Below are 16,273 nucleotides of genomic sequence, written 5' to 3'. Positions count from 1 at the left end.
GCATTTTTCTGTGGTAGTACAGTTGGAATTTGTTCCCATGTGTAATGAAATAAACATTTCACATATTCAGTTCAAACTGTATTGAAAATTATGTTAAGTTAAATAGCCAAAAATCCATCATACTGACCAACTGTGATAATCAGTGCTGTCTTCTGTGAAATAAAATACGACAAGAATGTCAAAACAAAACAAATATATTTAAAAAAAATTACAATCATGATTTTTTTATTGACATTTTGTAAAAGTGGATATAAAACAGAACAGACAGGTATAAACCTGTAAAGCTGGCTAGATTTGACAAGAAGGTGTCACATTTCATGTCATTTATTTAGACTATTTATGAAGACAATGTTCATTAATCTATATGTCTGTAAATGGACCAGTGTTAGACACCAAGCACGTTTTCTAATACAGACCACTGACAAGATATTCTAAAACTAATTGACAGGGTTAGAAATACAAACACAAAGACAACAAGACACTGAAGTGACAATAATGGCAACAAAATCAGAATTATCAAGATGGTGCTCGAACCCAAATATTAATACAATAATATAATGATTACATCCACTACTGAGTTTGTGTGGCCATGCAAAGTGACGCGAAACAACAAAGTACAAATGACACTTTATAGCCACGTTTTGCACATAGTAGCCATGCATAGCAGCATCAAGCAATAAGGTATGCTGTTGATAGAGAATAAGACCAGATTTACAAAATATAACAATTAAAATTAAATTTGAGTTAAAATTAACAGTTTTGGTTAAAGTCTTGATTGATTATCTATCAGATAACTGGCCATGGGAAGTTAGCATCACATTAAAATTGAGCCAACCACGCCAATAAGTAGGTAAATCCTAGAAACCAGGACTTAAAATGTCCCATAAAGAAGAGCTGTGGTGGCACAAGCATGCAGCAACCATCATGGCCAACTTTGATGTACTGGAGCACCTGTCAATCAAGCAAATGGCCTTCAAAACATATTTATTTCAACGGCCTAAAAGTCCTGCACACCCACAAGTGTTTACCGTTATTAGACCCATGCTCAGGTTAAAGGTGGGCGAGCTATGATGGGAGCCTTGTCATTGAATTGTCTATCTACCTGTGAGAATGCGGAAGGTGTAAGTTGTCCCACCTTCACAAGTGCAACAAATCAGTCTGTGCACACTCACACAGTCCTGAGAAGAAGTATAATCAGACAACATAATTAAAATCACCTGTGTGGGTTTATCATGGCTGTGCAGGGCCTTTAATATTATGGCTTTCAAAGTCATCAATGAGCCTTTTTTCGCAGAAGACAGTTTGATTTGTTAAAATAAAGATAAAAAGCACAGATGTTACTAATAACATTAACAATGTTTCTGTTCTATTCAAGTGTCCCAGCATGCACAATAACATGACCCTGAAACTGAAGCCGCTACAAGGAATTCAGCCGTTACTTTTTATTATTTACACCTGGACTTTTCTTACTGTGACATGTCAAAATGTTTTCCATTAGAGGCACATAAGAAGATGTGGGATTGACTGTATGGTGAGAAGTTGGGTACTTTCCCCCGCCACCTCAGTACAGTCAGTTTTGTTTTTGATTCAGCATCTAGTGGCCATTAGAGGAACTGCAACTTAAAGCACTTTATTGGCCTCAGCCATGGTGGCTGGCACTTGTTGTATACAAGGGTGAATAGGGCCACTTGACATAAGGGCTTTACCTCTCTGAGGGGTTTCCCTTGCACTTAGGACCCCTACCAACCCGGCTCTCTTAAATTTATTGCAGTCAGCAAAACAGCTACTTTTTAAAGTGCTGGATATTTTTAGACCTAATTCACTGAAAGTGTAACGAGTTTGAAAAGACACCAATGGATAGGAATGTTGAAATACTGCACACTAAGCTCATCGGCATAAATATTAGTTGAGTAAACAAAAAAATTTGACCCAAATTCAGAATTACTTAAACTCAAACCCTTCATTTCCATGACTCTACAATATATTTACATTTAAGAAGGACAACAACAAAGAAATACACCACTTGGCTTGTAAGTCTACTACAGCTCAATCATGTGTACAAAACGATTTGTAAAATGTGTAGAAGGACAATAATAAATTTAAAGCACAACTTCTGAGAGAAGCAACACATTAAAGTGGATGGTATATAGCAATATAAGATCAAGGTAGTTAAAGGGTTAATAATATTATTGTGAGCTGGGATGAACACAGATCAAGGTGGGATGGAGCAGTGGTGGTGAGACTGCAGTGTCCACTGTAAGTTCTCCTGCTGAGCTCAGGCAACATACAATTGCGGGGCGGTAACCTTGTATGAAGCTGAAGTTTTGAATTTGGTATGTGCAGCCGTATTAAATTAGCACGTGCACTAGTCAGGGGTGACTTGACCCAGATGAAAGATGAAAAGTTCTCAGTTGCAGGGAAGTAAACTTGAGGCAGTTTGAGGAGAGAAAACTAAAAAGGAATTAAATAACCATGTTTCTGTGCATTATATTCTGTTTACTACATCCAACCAATGTTTCTGAATGTGGCAGCAACTTCATATGTAAATCAACAAGCAGAGATTTTAAACTTGCTTGAGTGAGGTGCAGAAATACATCACAGTTGTGGGAGGAGACTGATAAAAGTATCTGAGGGATAGCTCCACCCTCCTCTAAACAACCAACAGACGTTTATTTTGGCAAAGCAATATATGAGCATGCCTTTACAATTAACACATGCAGCAGGCAGTGAGGAATAAAAGTATATAATGCCACAATATACCCTGATGACAAAGCACCTGGAGCCACAACAGAAAAACTGGAGGGATCTGGTCTCTGTCACTGCTCAAAACACAAGAAATCATCTGTACAGCATCTGTACAGTTAAGCATAATAACATGTTTTTTTGCACTCTGTACTCATCCTGTAATACTACCCCTTGATTTTTCCTTAATAATTCAGTCAATTTATGTGATGAAGCTGTGAAGGTATGTGTTAATAAGTGGGTTGGATGAATAAAGTTAGCTGAGAGAGCAGTTTTCCTTACATAAGAGCACATTTCAAGCATCCTGTTAAGGGTTTACTGGACTTATCACTTTAAATATATGTAGTGAAATGTAAGATGCCTTTCTGTTTGTCATTTCAAGTGCACATCTTGCAACAGGTTATATTGACTGAACTTCTGGTACTTTATTTACCAGTTTTTAAATGTCCAAATCACACTGTGATAGAGCCAAATGACATTACAACTTAGTCCTTACATACGTTGGCATTCAAAACAAAATGCATAGGAGGACAGAATATGTTGTTTTAAATCTTCGCTCCATTTTTTAGGATATATATAAAAAATCCTCTGCTTGGAATTTTCTACAATTGAATGTTCAATTGCTTTATTAAAAATTCTTAAAATTACATCTACTCCTTCTCCCTCATAAAAAATATAGACTATGCATATTAATTTGAAAAGTTTAACTACTGGACCTTGATTTCTCCTACTTTACTATACTGGTACGTGCATGTCTTAAAACTCAGATTTTCAATGAGCACTGAGAAACTTTCCCTCTTCAGCAGATAAATGTGAAAACAGCTTTCTAGTGTCAAACTGCACATACTGTACATCATTCTGCACAGTGAAGCTCAAACAACACAAGCGATGAAGCAATAAGCAAAACAAAATGTTGATTGGAGGGGAACTTTAATGGATTGCAAACTTATAAAAGCCATTGCACTTAAGATATTTTGGACTTATCTCTCTATGAAGTTGCCTGATCATTGAATTCAGGTGAAAGTTGTGAGCCTTTACTGATTCTCTCTACAGTAGCTTTGATCCATTTGACTCAGGAAGTTTTGGTGGCCTGTTTACAGTATATACTTGTTTTTTTCTGAATGGGTCTAAACTCTTGTGAAATAACTATTTGGTGTTTGCTTCCTTTTTGTGATTATAATTTTCAGATAAATTCTGCTAAAGTTGTGTATCACTGGAGTCAAGGGTGCAATACTGAATCTTTTTTACTGTAAAAAGTGTCTATTTGCTAACATTACACTCCAAACCGCTGTCTTCAATAAACTACTAGTCAAAAGGATATTAAGTAGCATTTACTGAGAAAGTCAGGCACTTAAGCAACATCATGAGTAACTATTATTGCTCAAGTGTCAAAGCTATTTGTTTTCTGATTCACTGGAAAAATAGCATCTAAGTTAACATGTGTATCTAATAATAAGGCAGTTGTTCATATATTATATGCTTTTGTGGCAGAATAATTATAGGTTTTGCATTCATTTGACACATTTTTCTTTTCTTTTCTTGGCACTGCTCTGTTTAATGATCCTTCAGTCACATTGCAAGCTGCATAGTACTGTCCTCTGCTCTTAGCCACTGAGGAATGTGGATTTATGTGTCTTGACAGTTTGCTGAAATGAGAGCAAATCATCTGAAACATTTTAGTTTCCATCATCAAATTTCCATCCAGGAAAAAAGCAGTTTGAGAATCTGATCATTTCCGATGAAAGGAAAAGCGATTTGCCCGTTAAAAGAAAGACTTACAATACTACTACATCGAGAGCTTGTTAACCCTGAGAAACTGATTCGATTTTTATAATAATTTGGTTTTCAAATTATGCAAAATGACAATCTTTCAAATCAAATCTTTTCTTTAAAAGAACATCAGGGCAGGGCGGAACTAACTGGAGCAGGTTACTACATCAATAAGACATGTTGACGCATATTTTCCTTCACCCGAGTCTGTTGTCAACTCATCTACTGTTCACTCACAACCATCTTTACACTTTTTGCTGTTTATCAATAGTTTTTTTTTTTTTTTTACTTTTTTTTGTTTTATTGTTGGCTCTTCGATAGGTGTAGATTTTATAAACTTTAGCTTTTAAGCCTTTAATTTCTTGTACTTGTAATGGTTACTGCCTGAGAGTTTGACGCAACATTTCACTGGCTGTGTGCATATGTGACTAATAAAATCTCTTGAGTCTTGAAGTCTGTGTAAGAGATAAGTTGCTTCATTTTTTTTTTGCATATTACATACCTGAGCAAGATATTAACTCAAACAGAGCTGAAATGTCTCATTAAACTGTAAAGTGATAGAAGCTCTTGCTGTTCACCAGTTATTGCATCATGTCAGTTTCTCGGTAGTGCACTGCGAGGACAACTAGGCCTTTGCTTGTCTGCTGACTTCTTTCCTTAAGTGAGAGGGCCATCTAGTGGTAATTTCTTGTGAATGCAAACAACACCCCCCTCCCCCCCTCTTCCCAGAAAAAGAAAGAAAGAAAAAACAAAAAAATCAGAAAAGGGACCAAACCTAACCACTGCTTTAACCTACAGTGTTTAAAAATCACATTCTTAAACCAGGAGGCAGAGTTGCATCAAATTATTGTAATAACTGAGTAAAACTCACAACCATCTTAAATGAACAGTTTGCTGCAGGGCTATAAGTGACATGGTAGGTGGTTGTAGATGCAACATTTTCATTTTTCACGACTGGAATGAATACAATATATTTCCACTTGACCAGCATCGTCAATGATAAAATAAATTGCATTTTTTTCCACATCGTCTCGCTACTAATGAGTCAAAGAAACATTAGAAACACGACACATTGACTGAATATCGTTATGCTTTAAATAGCAAGATGCTGCTTTTATTATAAGTAAAATGCGACAGTGTCTTACTCAAAATAAAATGTTTTCGAGTAATTTAAGTTCTCTAAATTTCAACAATTATCAGTCATGTTTCTTTGGCGCTACTCGACTTTATCCTTTACTTTAACTGACAAAATATCGTTGGGCCTTTTTCCTGCTTTCTCCGATTCGTCGTTAAATAACTAATTATCAATATTCACAGTAAAATCTCAACAGCTACTTGTCACTTTGTTGTGAAGATGCTTCTAATTGTGAGATGACTACGAAGTAACGAATAGGCCAGTAGATGTACGACTTTACTGAAAGAGGCTCAAACATAGAAACTAAAGAGAATAGATTAAACTTTGCATCTCAATAAATGTGTAAATGATAATGTGTAGTGATACGTTTTGTGCCATTTCAGCAGCAGAATTAATCAGGAACTATTCATCATAAACTGGTCAATATGTCGATGTACATAAAGGCCTCTGTAAGAGCTAAACATTAGCATAGACTGTTCAACATATTTCGAAGTCAACTCATTACTTGCTGTATTATATATTAGCTGCTCTGTTCAGGTTTATTCTTAAGCGGATTGTTAGCGATTAATTAATTATTAGTTAGTTCATGATTTGTTCATTTCTCATTCTTTGGTAGCTGCGCAGAAGTTTGTGTATTGTCAGAAGTTTTTGTGTCTTCAGATCATCCGACAAAAAGGAGCACCATTCAAGGGTAACATCTGACTCAGATGTTACCCTTGCATTGTTGCTCCTCTTTTAAACATGACCTTGGCCATAACCCCTCAGACCACGTTTCTGCAGACTTCTGTCTTAAACTGAAGACTTGTGTACTGTGTAGACTTTCCAAAGATGTAAATGTTATCACAGAACAGGCCTGTGTTTGTAGACTACAAGTTTTGGGCTATTTTATGGAAATTTTTCTTTCCATTGGATAAACTACAGACGCGGAGGATCCTCTACAGTAGAATATTTTTTTTTCCCTATGTGATCTGTTGGCTCCACACACTCTACTTTCAGCCGGATCTTTTGAAAACTGACAAAACTTATTGGAAACTGTACTAACCTTTTGGGGGATTTAATTCATACGTCAAGCAAATCCGTCAAAGGTTTAAAGGTAAATTGAATTTCTCCACCTGATTTCTATTTGAATGATTCCTCTTCGATGCCGTCGTTTGTCAGATTTGTAAGATTCCTCAGCAAAGTTTCAGTTTTACAAAAGCACGTTACTGTCAAGTATAGTCTGTAAAAAGCGATCCAAAGCTTGAACCGTAATAAGACGATTTGTCAGCTTAGTCTGTAAAACCTTGTAAAGGCCTGCAGGCTGTTGTCTATTACTTTTGAATGGGTCTAAAGACATAGAGGAGTTTCAGATGTTCACTTAGCGCCAAATGGACATAATTAGGACACAGAAAATCATTAAACTTTTCCCCATGCAGCAACTATGAGAGTATTCTCTATGTTGTAAACTGTCCGTCTTTATTTTACATGAGATAAATGGACATTTGATAAGAGCCTACATCCTCTGTGAATTATTTTTAAACAGAATGAAACTATAAACCCAGTTTGACTTCCACTGAGTCAGAACAATGTGGATATTTCAACACTTGGACGTTTCAAGGCAACACCGCAGAGAACTTGAACGAGGGAAGCAGCAAGTTTATTACCAACGACTAGACGGCGGATAGCTTCCTTCAAAGGGCCTGAAAACATCCAGACAGGAGCTCCTCAATTTGGCTCCTGCCACCCTAAACCTGCAAGACGAAGAGCAGTAAATGACACTAAAACTCAACACTTAAACTTCTCCTCATTTTCTAATCGTGGGAGCCTGTTTATGTCTGTTACTTTACTAAGAAAATCTTTAAATCTGCATGTCAAAGATTCACCTCTGTTATTTAAGTTTATTAAGAGATTATTTTTTTTTTCTCTCTTTAGAGAAGCGCATTTGTGTGAATAAATGTCCATTTCGCCCTTAGGAGCTCTGCACAAATTGTGATGAAACATTACGAAACTGATAAAACATGAGCGGCTTAAAACGACACATGTATCTACACAGATATTACTGATTATATTGATGTTTCCTCTCTTTTAGTTGGGATTAGTCTGTTCACATGTTTTTTTCTGATGTGATAAACAAAAATACCCCATACTTGCTTTTTTTCTCATTTAATTCATACTGCTTATTTTTTATTTTTGTTTTTGATTTCTTTCTTGGTTAATCAGCCGCATGACGTTTAGACGTGTTTTTATGTCTTGGAATATTTAAATATATCTGGCCTATATAAACTCTCAAATAGCATGAAAAAAATCCCAGATAAGTAAGCTTTTTCAAACAAAACTGTCCGATAACCGAACCAAATTATTAAAAAAGCTATATGAGCTTTCACTGTAGAGATAATGTATGCCAAATGTGTAACGCAGTTGTTTTTGTTTTAAATTTCGATATAATATAGATAGACTTTTAGATAGAGATAGATAGACTTTTAGATAGAGATAAATAGACTTTTAGAGCTGTGATTGAGCCTTTTACTTTCTGTAGCCTTTCCTTTTCATTTCTAACCGTTATCAATTCAAAAAACGTGCCAGACGTACATTTACTGGCAGAATAAGTTACACGTGTTACACGTGTTTATTCATCCGTTTTGCATGTTTGATTTCTTCTTTTAAAAGTCCCTGGAATCACTGAAATAGCCTTCGTGTTTATGTAATTTCCACACTTGTCTTCCCTTGCCTGCGGATGTTATAGTACATCATCTTATGTTTCGTCATTAAGCCACAGTAGATTTTGATTTTTGGTGAGCATGAAGCCTACATACTGCAGGATGACTGACGTTACTGATGATGGCCAATCGCTGAATTAGGCTACTGAGTAATAATAGAAAGGACAGCATGGCAAAAAATATAAGGCTGTATATGAACTGGTACTGCCATCTGTTGGATTACAGTCGCAACAACTGAAATTATACATACTGAAGCGTTTTGTTTTTAAGCGTTTTAACTTATCTTTGTATTCTCTTTAGACTGATGGTTTTTCTGCACATACCTTTCCCCCAGAGGTACACAGTAGATACACGAAATAAGCCTGAAGATTTAGTTATAAGGTGACTATCTGTGAGGATTTGAGTTACTTACAGAATTACTTTACTGTCTCTTTGTCCGTGTGTCGTGGTAAAGTGTGTGTGTGTGGAAGTTACAGTGAAGCTCTGATCAGTATAAACTAAATGCATTGTCCTACTAAATACTTCAAGATGCATTACACTCTCTGAAAAAAAACAACTGCTGCTCCAAGTCTGCAGTGTCAGTGTATTTTTGAACTCCCCACCCCAACACACACACACGCACACTCACACACACAGACACACTCACAGACACAAAAACACTCCCACACAGACACACACACACACACACTATGCAGACAAGCCCTCACTAGGCCTAATATTGGTCTAGTTAGGTTTCATGTGTGTAGGCCAGTAAAGGGGAATATTATAGTAAAGTCAGTTATACCGTTGATCAGAAATATGTTGTATATATAAATAATGGGTAAAAGCTATCGTATTTCATTACTATAGATATAAAAATATATATAATACAATACAAACAGCGCTAGTGAAAACGCACTTGGGTTTCTTAATTTGTGCAAAGGAGTTTTTGATTTTTAAAATTAAAACTGAACACGTTCTTACATTTTAACAATATCATCATTTTGCGGGATGAGTTTTCTTTCTTTGCACTAATGTGCGACTAGAGATTCACGATTGTAGTTGTACAGAAGGGCTGCAATGCACAAGCTTTTATAGAGAGATGACGGCTGTGTCTTCACTGCGGAAAATAGGCTATTCTCTATAAAAATGAACTTAACCATGAAGCAAAAATGCTCCAGTAGATTAAGTTTAGTTTTGAATATTGCTTTTCAAATACGAGAAAACTGGGTCTATAGAAGTGTGTAAGTAGTATATATGAAAACAATCTTTTCAAACTGATTCATAGTTTTAAGCGAGTTAAGCTGAAGTTCATTGCAAAGCAGTATCACGGCAGCTCGGGGGGGAAACTGACTCATTTTTGGTCGATGCGTTTGTTTTCTCCGAAAGCTGATGTGAATTTTATGAAAACGGATATGTCTCATGTGTTGTATTCAGTCTATAATGTAGCTTTGAGGCCGACAGTAGCCTATTTACAGAATATAAAGACTACATTGTATGTAAGCGGGTGACCACAAGAAAAGCACCTCCAGGGCTACTATGTACTGTAGCTGATGTACAGCCCAATGGCCCTGTGATATATGTTCTCTGTATGAGGCTTATAATATGATAATGTTATACATTACTGTTGAGATCTATCTATCTATCTATCTATCTATCTATCTATCTATCTATCTATCTATCTATCTATCTATCTATCTATCTATCGTCTACATACTTACTATACTTTGATAGACTTTCTTTTCTATCACTACTAGAAAACAATTTCCCCAAATCATATATTCTTTACAATTTTAAATAATTGTGCACTGGAAGAATTTTCATGAATATGAATGCGGGCGTGCACGGTCTCTGGTCTCCTGTGGTGCATTTAAGGCCCTGTATTTGTCATTGTTTTATGTGGGTCAGTCTACAGAGTTACTTTCTTACTCTTCATGTCACAGGGCACTGGTCCCAAAATAAAACTCATGTACACGTGCTTTCAAATAACAGCTCCCGACTAATATAAATAATGATGGTTAGAATTTAACTTCATACCTTCATATTTCATCATGGGGTATTTTGCTTTGCAGTGGCTATTGGGAGCAAGGGTGGGGCGGAACAGCATAGTTTGCATATCACGTGACGTGGTATTGACAAATCAACAATTACCTACCCTTTATTCTTCAGGAGTTGCTAAAAGGGTTGCAAGAAGCGTTTGAGGAAAGCTCCATGGAAATGTGTGAACGGAATCCTTTAAATCCCGGCTATGTTGGTTCTCTGTTGAATTTTGCTCCCCCTGAGTCGCTGTATTTCTCCAACTTGCGGGGTAATGGAGCCCATATACCCGGGCTTCATCAGATCCCTTACAATAGGAGAGAGGTGTGCACGCTCCCGTGGACTTCCTCAAGTTCGTGCACGTCTGGACCAACCGCACCACCACAGAGCCGCGCCTTTGGAGGCTACTGTCCGCCGTTTCTTTCCAACTCGGTGTCTATTAACTCCTCCAGCAGCCACGTCAAGGCGCATTTGGAGGATTCCGCTCGATGCTTCCAGGACGCAAACCTCAAAACAGAAGAGTCTGGTAGACAAGATGAAGTTTACGCAGGGGAGCACGGAGCCGCCACCGACTGCGGCTATTCAGACCTGGACAGCCGGTCACACGGTTCTGTGGCCCAACTCGGTCCGGATTCAGCACGTCGACTAAATGTGAACGGCCCCAAACAGCAGAATCCAGTTCACCCATCAGCAAGTAACACATGCTCCAGGACCACCTTTGCTGAAGGTCAAGTACCTTTTTATAGAATTATGTTATTTTCACTATTTCCAACAGCAACTCTGTTGTTTATATTCTATTATCAATTACAAAACCACTATGACACCAGTAGGGATATGATCTGTGCTTCAGGATAGTTCCTGTTCATTATCGAACCTGTGTTGTGACCTCATATGACATTAATTGGCTATAAGACGCTGATCAATTTTTATTGGCGAATATTGTCTTATATAGAGACCCTGTAAGTTTGTCTGTGGTGTCGTCTAATGACTGATTTTATAGTCTGTTTATATCTCATGTGGCATCAGTATTAGCTACTTGAATAGACTCATAATAGACTTACAGAGGCCACTGTGTGGTTCATGGTAATATTGGCTCTATTTCATTGCTACATGTACAGTAGGCAACCCCTTATTAAACCATAATTTTGTCAGATGTGAGCAACATTTGCAGCCGTGTCCTCGGGAGCAGTTATTTTATATGTTCTATTACTAATTTAAAGTATAACGCGTATTTTCTACCTCTGCTCCCTCCAGGTGCGCCATGGTGCACATCACAAGTGAGAACCAGAAAGAAGAGAAAGCCTTACTCGAAGCTACAGCTGGCTGAACTTGAGAATGAATTTATGATGAATGAATTCATCAACAGACAGAAACGGAAGGAGTTATCAGACAGACTGGATCTGAGCGACCAACAAGTGAAAATATGGTTTCAAAACCGCAGGATGAAGAAGAAACGACTGCTGATGCGCGAACAAACGTTCGCCGCTTATTAATGACTTCTCGCCCTTGATCATGACCAGCAGAGAATCAATAGCAGGACAGAATATTGTGTTGTGCTGTGAAATGCTGCAGCGCATCACATGCCATTTCGGTTTGTGGCATGGACTTGTATTTATAAATATGTGTAAAATGTTTATATTCCTGTCACAGTAGTTTCACTGCAGTTTTACCCAGTCACAACAAGTTCAATGGTAATATTAGAGGTAATACAAATATGCAGTCAAGATTCAGGTGAATGACTTTGAGATTCTCCAAATGCGCAATAGTAGGCCCTGGCTCCTGGTGGGCACAGCCGCGATATTAATAAACCTATAAGATTATTTCTTTCTCATCCAACACAAACAGACTTATTTAAACATGACTATAATTATATGTGTTTTGTTTTTTTGTTTTTTTGTATGATGGCCTGCGCATGTAGTGTGGGCCTAACGTGAAAGCAAACAGTCTGCGCTCAAGTTCATGTTTACAAGCAGATTAAACGTTAAGAAAAGTCAATATTGCAAATTATATACAATTGCATGCCTATTTCCTAATTGCTATTATTCAGCTGAATGCCTGATTTCCCCCCATTGTATTGTAAATCTGCATAAACAAGTAAAGTTGCATTGCTTTTACTCTATCTGGCCGCGTCCACATTCAAGTTCGAGGAAAAGATTTTTTGCGCCGCATTGTGCAACAAAGTGTTTATTTGAGACGCGTGCAAAACAAGCGAGTTTGTGGATGTGAAACATGATAATGGTGTTGGTTCAAAGGCATTATAACTGTTGTAATTTAAGTGTGGATTTTATTGTCAGACCTGGTTTTGTGTTGCTATACAAACAAATGATTGTACAATGTTTGCACCGGAGTCACTCTTGCTTTGTGAATCCGGTCTTTATAAATACATAATTAATGAAACTATATTTCACTTTTAAATGAAAGTATATTTTAATTGGATTAATTTAAAAATAATTCCAGGAAGTGTGCTGCATTATTGGTAAAGGATAAGAATACGCATCAGAACAGCCACGTTTTTACGCAAGAACGAGAGATTTTGTAAAGTGGACGCAACATGCAGATTCATATTTATAAAAATAAAGATGATTTTTAAATGACCTGTAACCAAGTTATTGTGCTTGATTTCATATTTTTAAGCAGGATGTTGAATGTCAAAACTGTATCCAACCTATGTGACTTCATCTTTATATCGTTTTTTTCATGCTCTTCTAGTCAATCGCTCATCACAGTTGAACAATATGATTTTCATCTTTTGAAATATGTGAAAAGGAACGATGTTCATATACACCACTTCTCACCACGTTGCACTGGCTTTGTTTAATACAAGTGGCGAGAAATTTCCTTAAGAAACCTCGACGGTTTTATGGCGAACATTCCTCATTTAATAGCCCCAAACTTAAACATGGATGAAATGTCGTTGTTGCCTTTATACGCAGGCATTTTAATAGGCCTAACATCTTTTTGAGGTACAATCCCCCCTTAAATCGGAACGCAAACGCTTTATAGTCTGCATTCAACTACACATTCCTCCAGCAAATACCCTTCTTAACTTTCATCTGCTCCAAAAAGAGCGAATTTAAACATTTTCACAGCCCGGTTAACAAACTCACCGACTCCTTTAGCGGCATTATTTCATGAACGTCACTTTCAATTATAAATTCTATAAACCAAATGCTGTAAAATGGGACTTTGGATTATGTTTTACAATTATTTTCACCATATTCGCTCCACTGTTGGTCATATGTTCTGTAGTGTATCTATTTATGTGGGTTTCCTGCGCGCAGACGCGTAATTCCTGCTGACAAAAAATACATAACACAGCAGCAGCTCTCACCCGCAGCCAATACATCCAATGTCAGTTAGAGGTTAGTGTGGCTGTGTAACAAAACGGATCTGTCGTAATTCAGAAGCCATATATGCGGCTTTTTAATTCCACTGTTACATCACATGCGCAATTTATGCGCCAAAACAGGTTTGTCTGTGCGTATGAGAAGAGATTTTGTTGGCGCATGTGCTATAATCACATGCGCCAACAAAACAGTGTTGTTTCTACATTTTTGTTGAGAATTGATGAAGTTTTAAGCCTGCAGGTCACAAATAGTCATCTTGGTTCTGAAGGCAGAAGAGGTAAAGAAGTTTTTCCTCGCTTAACTGTTGAATACAACCACCAACAGACCAATACTCATTAAACATTACAAGAGATTTTCCCTATAATGGTCACCCCCATTACATCATCATCACGTCATCACCGCAAGCTTTATTTTTCTATCACAGCAGTCATATTATAGCTCCATGAAAGTCATAGTGACATTTTAAAGCTAGTCATTTGAAACGAAACGTTACGAGACTCTTTCTCCATCACTGAATGTCACAGAACTCTGCTCTTTTCTTCTGTGGAGCTGCTGAAGATATTTGTCTTTATATCGAAGCAGTCTTGCTGTATTTCCATGACATTATTTTATTCAAAGTCCACCTTCCCTCCTGCGGGCCTCGTGCTCCACCTCGAGTTTTGTCTGGTTTTTCTCAGCGCAGAATCCCTCCCACACACAACGTGCTTCACCTACTATGACTTATTATTGCTAAGAAAACTCAGTGTCGCCGTACAGAATAGTCTTTGCTCCGCACGCAACGTTTTCTCTCAGTATTTGTTGCTTTATTGCTTTACTGCCAAACGCTGCCAGACAGCGTCATATAGCTCAGGCTCCTTAAGAAAGTGGGGGCGCCAAAACAAAGTTAAGGTCAAGTTAGTAGCCTGTGCATTGCTACTTCTCACAATATTAGCACAAAGTTACTACTTTGTGACGATATAGAAATTAAAATAGTTACCAATATGAACGTTTTGAAATAGGTTCTCAGATGGATGTGGTGAAATTGTAGTGGTAAAGTTAGTATTACGTACAACAAAACAAGCTCAGCAGCACAACGATTTAGGAATTTGCTAACATGATCATCCAAAACTTCTCTTGTAGTAGAATTTGAAATGTTGAATTTACTTCAGACTCATTTCAACATGTTGTTGTTTTGTGCGCGAATGAATTTTACACGGTTAACGCTTAAAGCGCTGAATACACACAATTTTAGTGCGGAAGTGCAACGGATAAAGGGATGATAATAATAATAATAATAATAATAATAATAATAATAATAATAATAATAATAATGGTAGTATTATTAATAATAATGATATTAATAATACACCACGTTGCCACGCTTTACAACAAACAGGATACAATAAAAACAACAACTTTGCGGAAACAGTCACAGCAATGCGAGCAACAGGTCGTCTTAACTTTGTCTATCTGAGAGGTAAAGAAAGTAATTCAGTCTTGTACAATCATCACTCACTTTAACATTTCACTGCAAAATTGACGATAGTTGGTGATGGCTTAAGATTTGTTCAATCTGTAGGTGAATTAGTTTGTACTTGTTTTTGTTGTTGTTGTTGTTTTTTTTTTTTTTTTTACATATAGAAATTCTCAGTTTTTAGCCTAATTCAAAAGTACATGTGTGCATTTTTGTTAAGTGCCTGAGGCGTTTCAACGTGGTAAATGTTGAACACAGACACCCCGACCACAGAGCTGATTTTACCCCCCAATAACAATAAACCCAGTCGCCTTTAAGCTACTTCCACATTGCGTGTGACCTCTAAGCTTAAAGCACTGAAGAATCTTTAAGTCCTTTGGTCACAGTACAAATGGCCTTCAAATCAGAGCATCATTTATTCTGGATGGACACAATTTGCACTGATAATTTTGCATTCAATGTACATTCCAGCACAAGGCCTGGAAAAAAAACAACCACCCCCCCCCCTCAAAAAAAAAAAAAAAAAAAAACCCAACAAAAAACGAAGTGAAGCTTTAAATATTTTTCTTTCTTTCAACTTGGTTGTGAATAACAAACATAAAAATATACTCACAGAGGCAAACACAAAATATTAGTAGAGGCTTGAAGACATATAAGGAATCCATTCACCAATGTTTTACCTTTTTTCCCCACCGACACCCTGCAGCTGCCTCCGTGCAATAAAAGGATTTGGGTGCAGAGGCTTGTTGGTGAATGCTTGGTGGACATCACCTCGACCACAGACGGTCAACGCCAGTTGTTTTGGACTTGGCCATGCTGAATGTGCTTTGTGATGCATGCTTGCAATTGACTTAGCGTATGTTTTTTTTCCTGTTTTGTGGGATCCAAAATCAACTTTCCTGTAATTGCAGCAGGCAGCCGTGGGTTGTTGTATTTGGCTGTTTTCACGCGCGTTCATCTGCATTAAATATTAAGGCGAAACAAATTAGAAAAACAAGCAGCAACAATGTGTAGATATTCAGATTTTCAGTTTAAGTCAAACACGAGCCAGCTTGCATACTTTGCAATAAAATTTAGTTGCGAATTCTTTCTTGTAATTCTTTTAACAGTCTTA

At 37.2% G+C, this 16,273-nt stretch overlaps 2 protein-coding genes across 2 annotated transcripts in view; both read left to right on the top strand.

Annotated features, from left to right (window-relative positions):
• The window catches only part of hoxd3a (homeobox D3a), a 66,770-nt gene that overhangs the window by 13,573 nt on the left and 36,924 nt on the right, over positions 1–16,273 (top strand). The gene's annotated exons all lie outside the window — the stretch shown is intronic.
• hoxd12a (homeobox D12a) lies at positions 10,534–11,852 on the top strand. The gene is made up of 2 exons (XM_044366379.1): positions 10,534–11,053; positions 11,614–11,852. Exons 1-2 carry the CDS (start codon positions 10,534–10,536, stop codon positions 11,850–11,852), a joined length of 759 nt encoding a protein of 252 aa, XP_044222314.1.

This window comes from Thunnus albacares, chromosome 11 (assembly GCF_914725855.1).
Source record: "Thunnus albacares chromosome 11, fThuAlb1.1, whole genome shotgun sequence".
Taxonomy (NCBI): domain Eukaryota; kingdom Metazoa; phylum Chordata; class Actinopteri; order Scombriformes; family Scombridae; genus Thunnus; species Thunnus albacares.
The sequence above is the reverse complement of the archived record's forward strand: the minus strand, read 5'-3'. Positions and strand labels throughout refer to the sequence as shown.

Excerpts from the sequence above, each read along its gene's own strand:
- hoxd12a (XM_044366379.1), top strand. The coding sequence starts at position 10,534 with ATGGAAATGTGTGAACGGAATCCTTTAAATCCCGGCTATGTTGGTTCT. Across the intron at positions 11,054-11,613 it reads TCCAGTTCACCCATCAGCAA|GTGCGCCATGGTGCACATCA; the intron begins GTAACACATGCT and ends TGCTCCCTCCAG.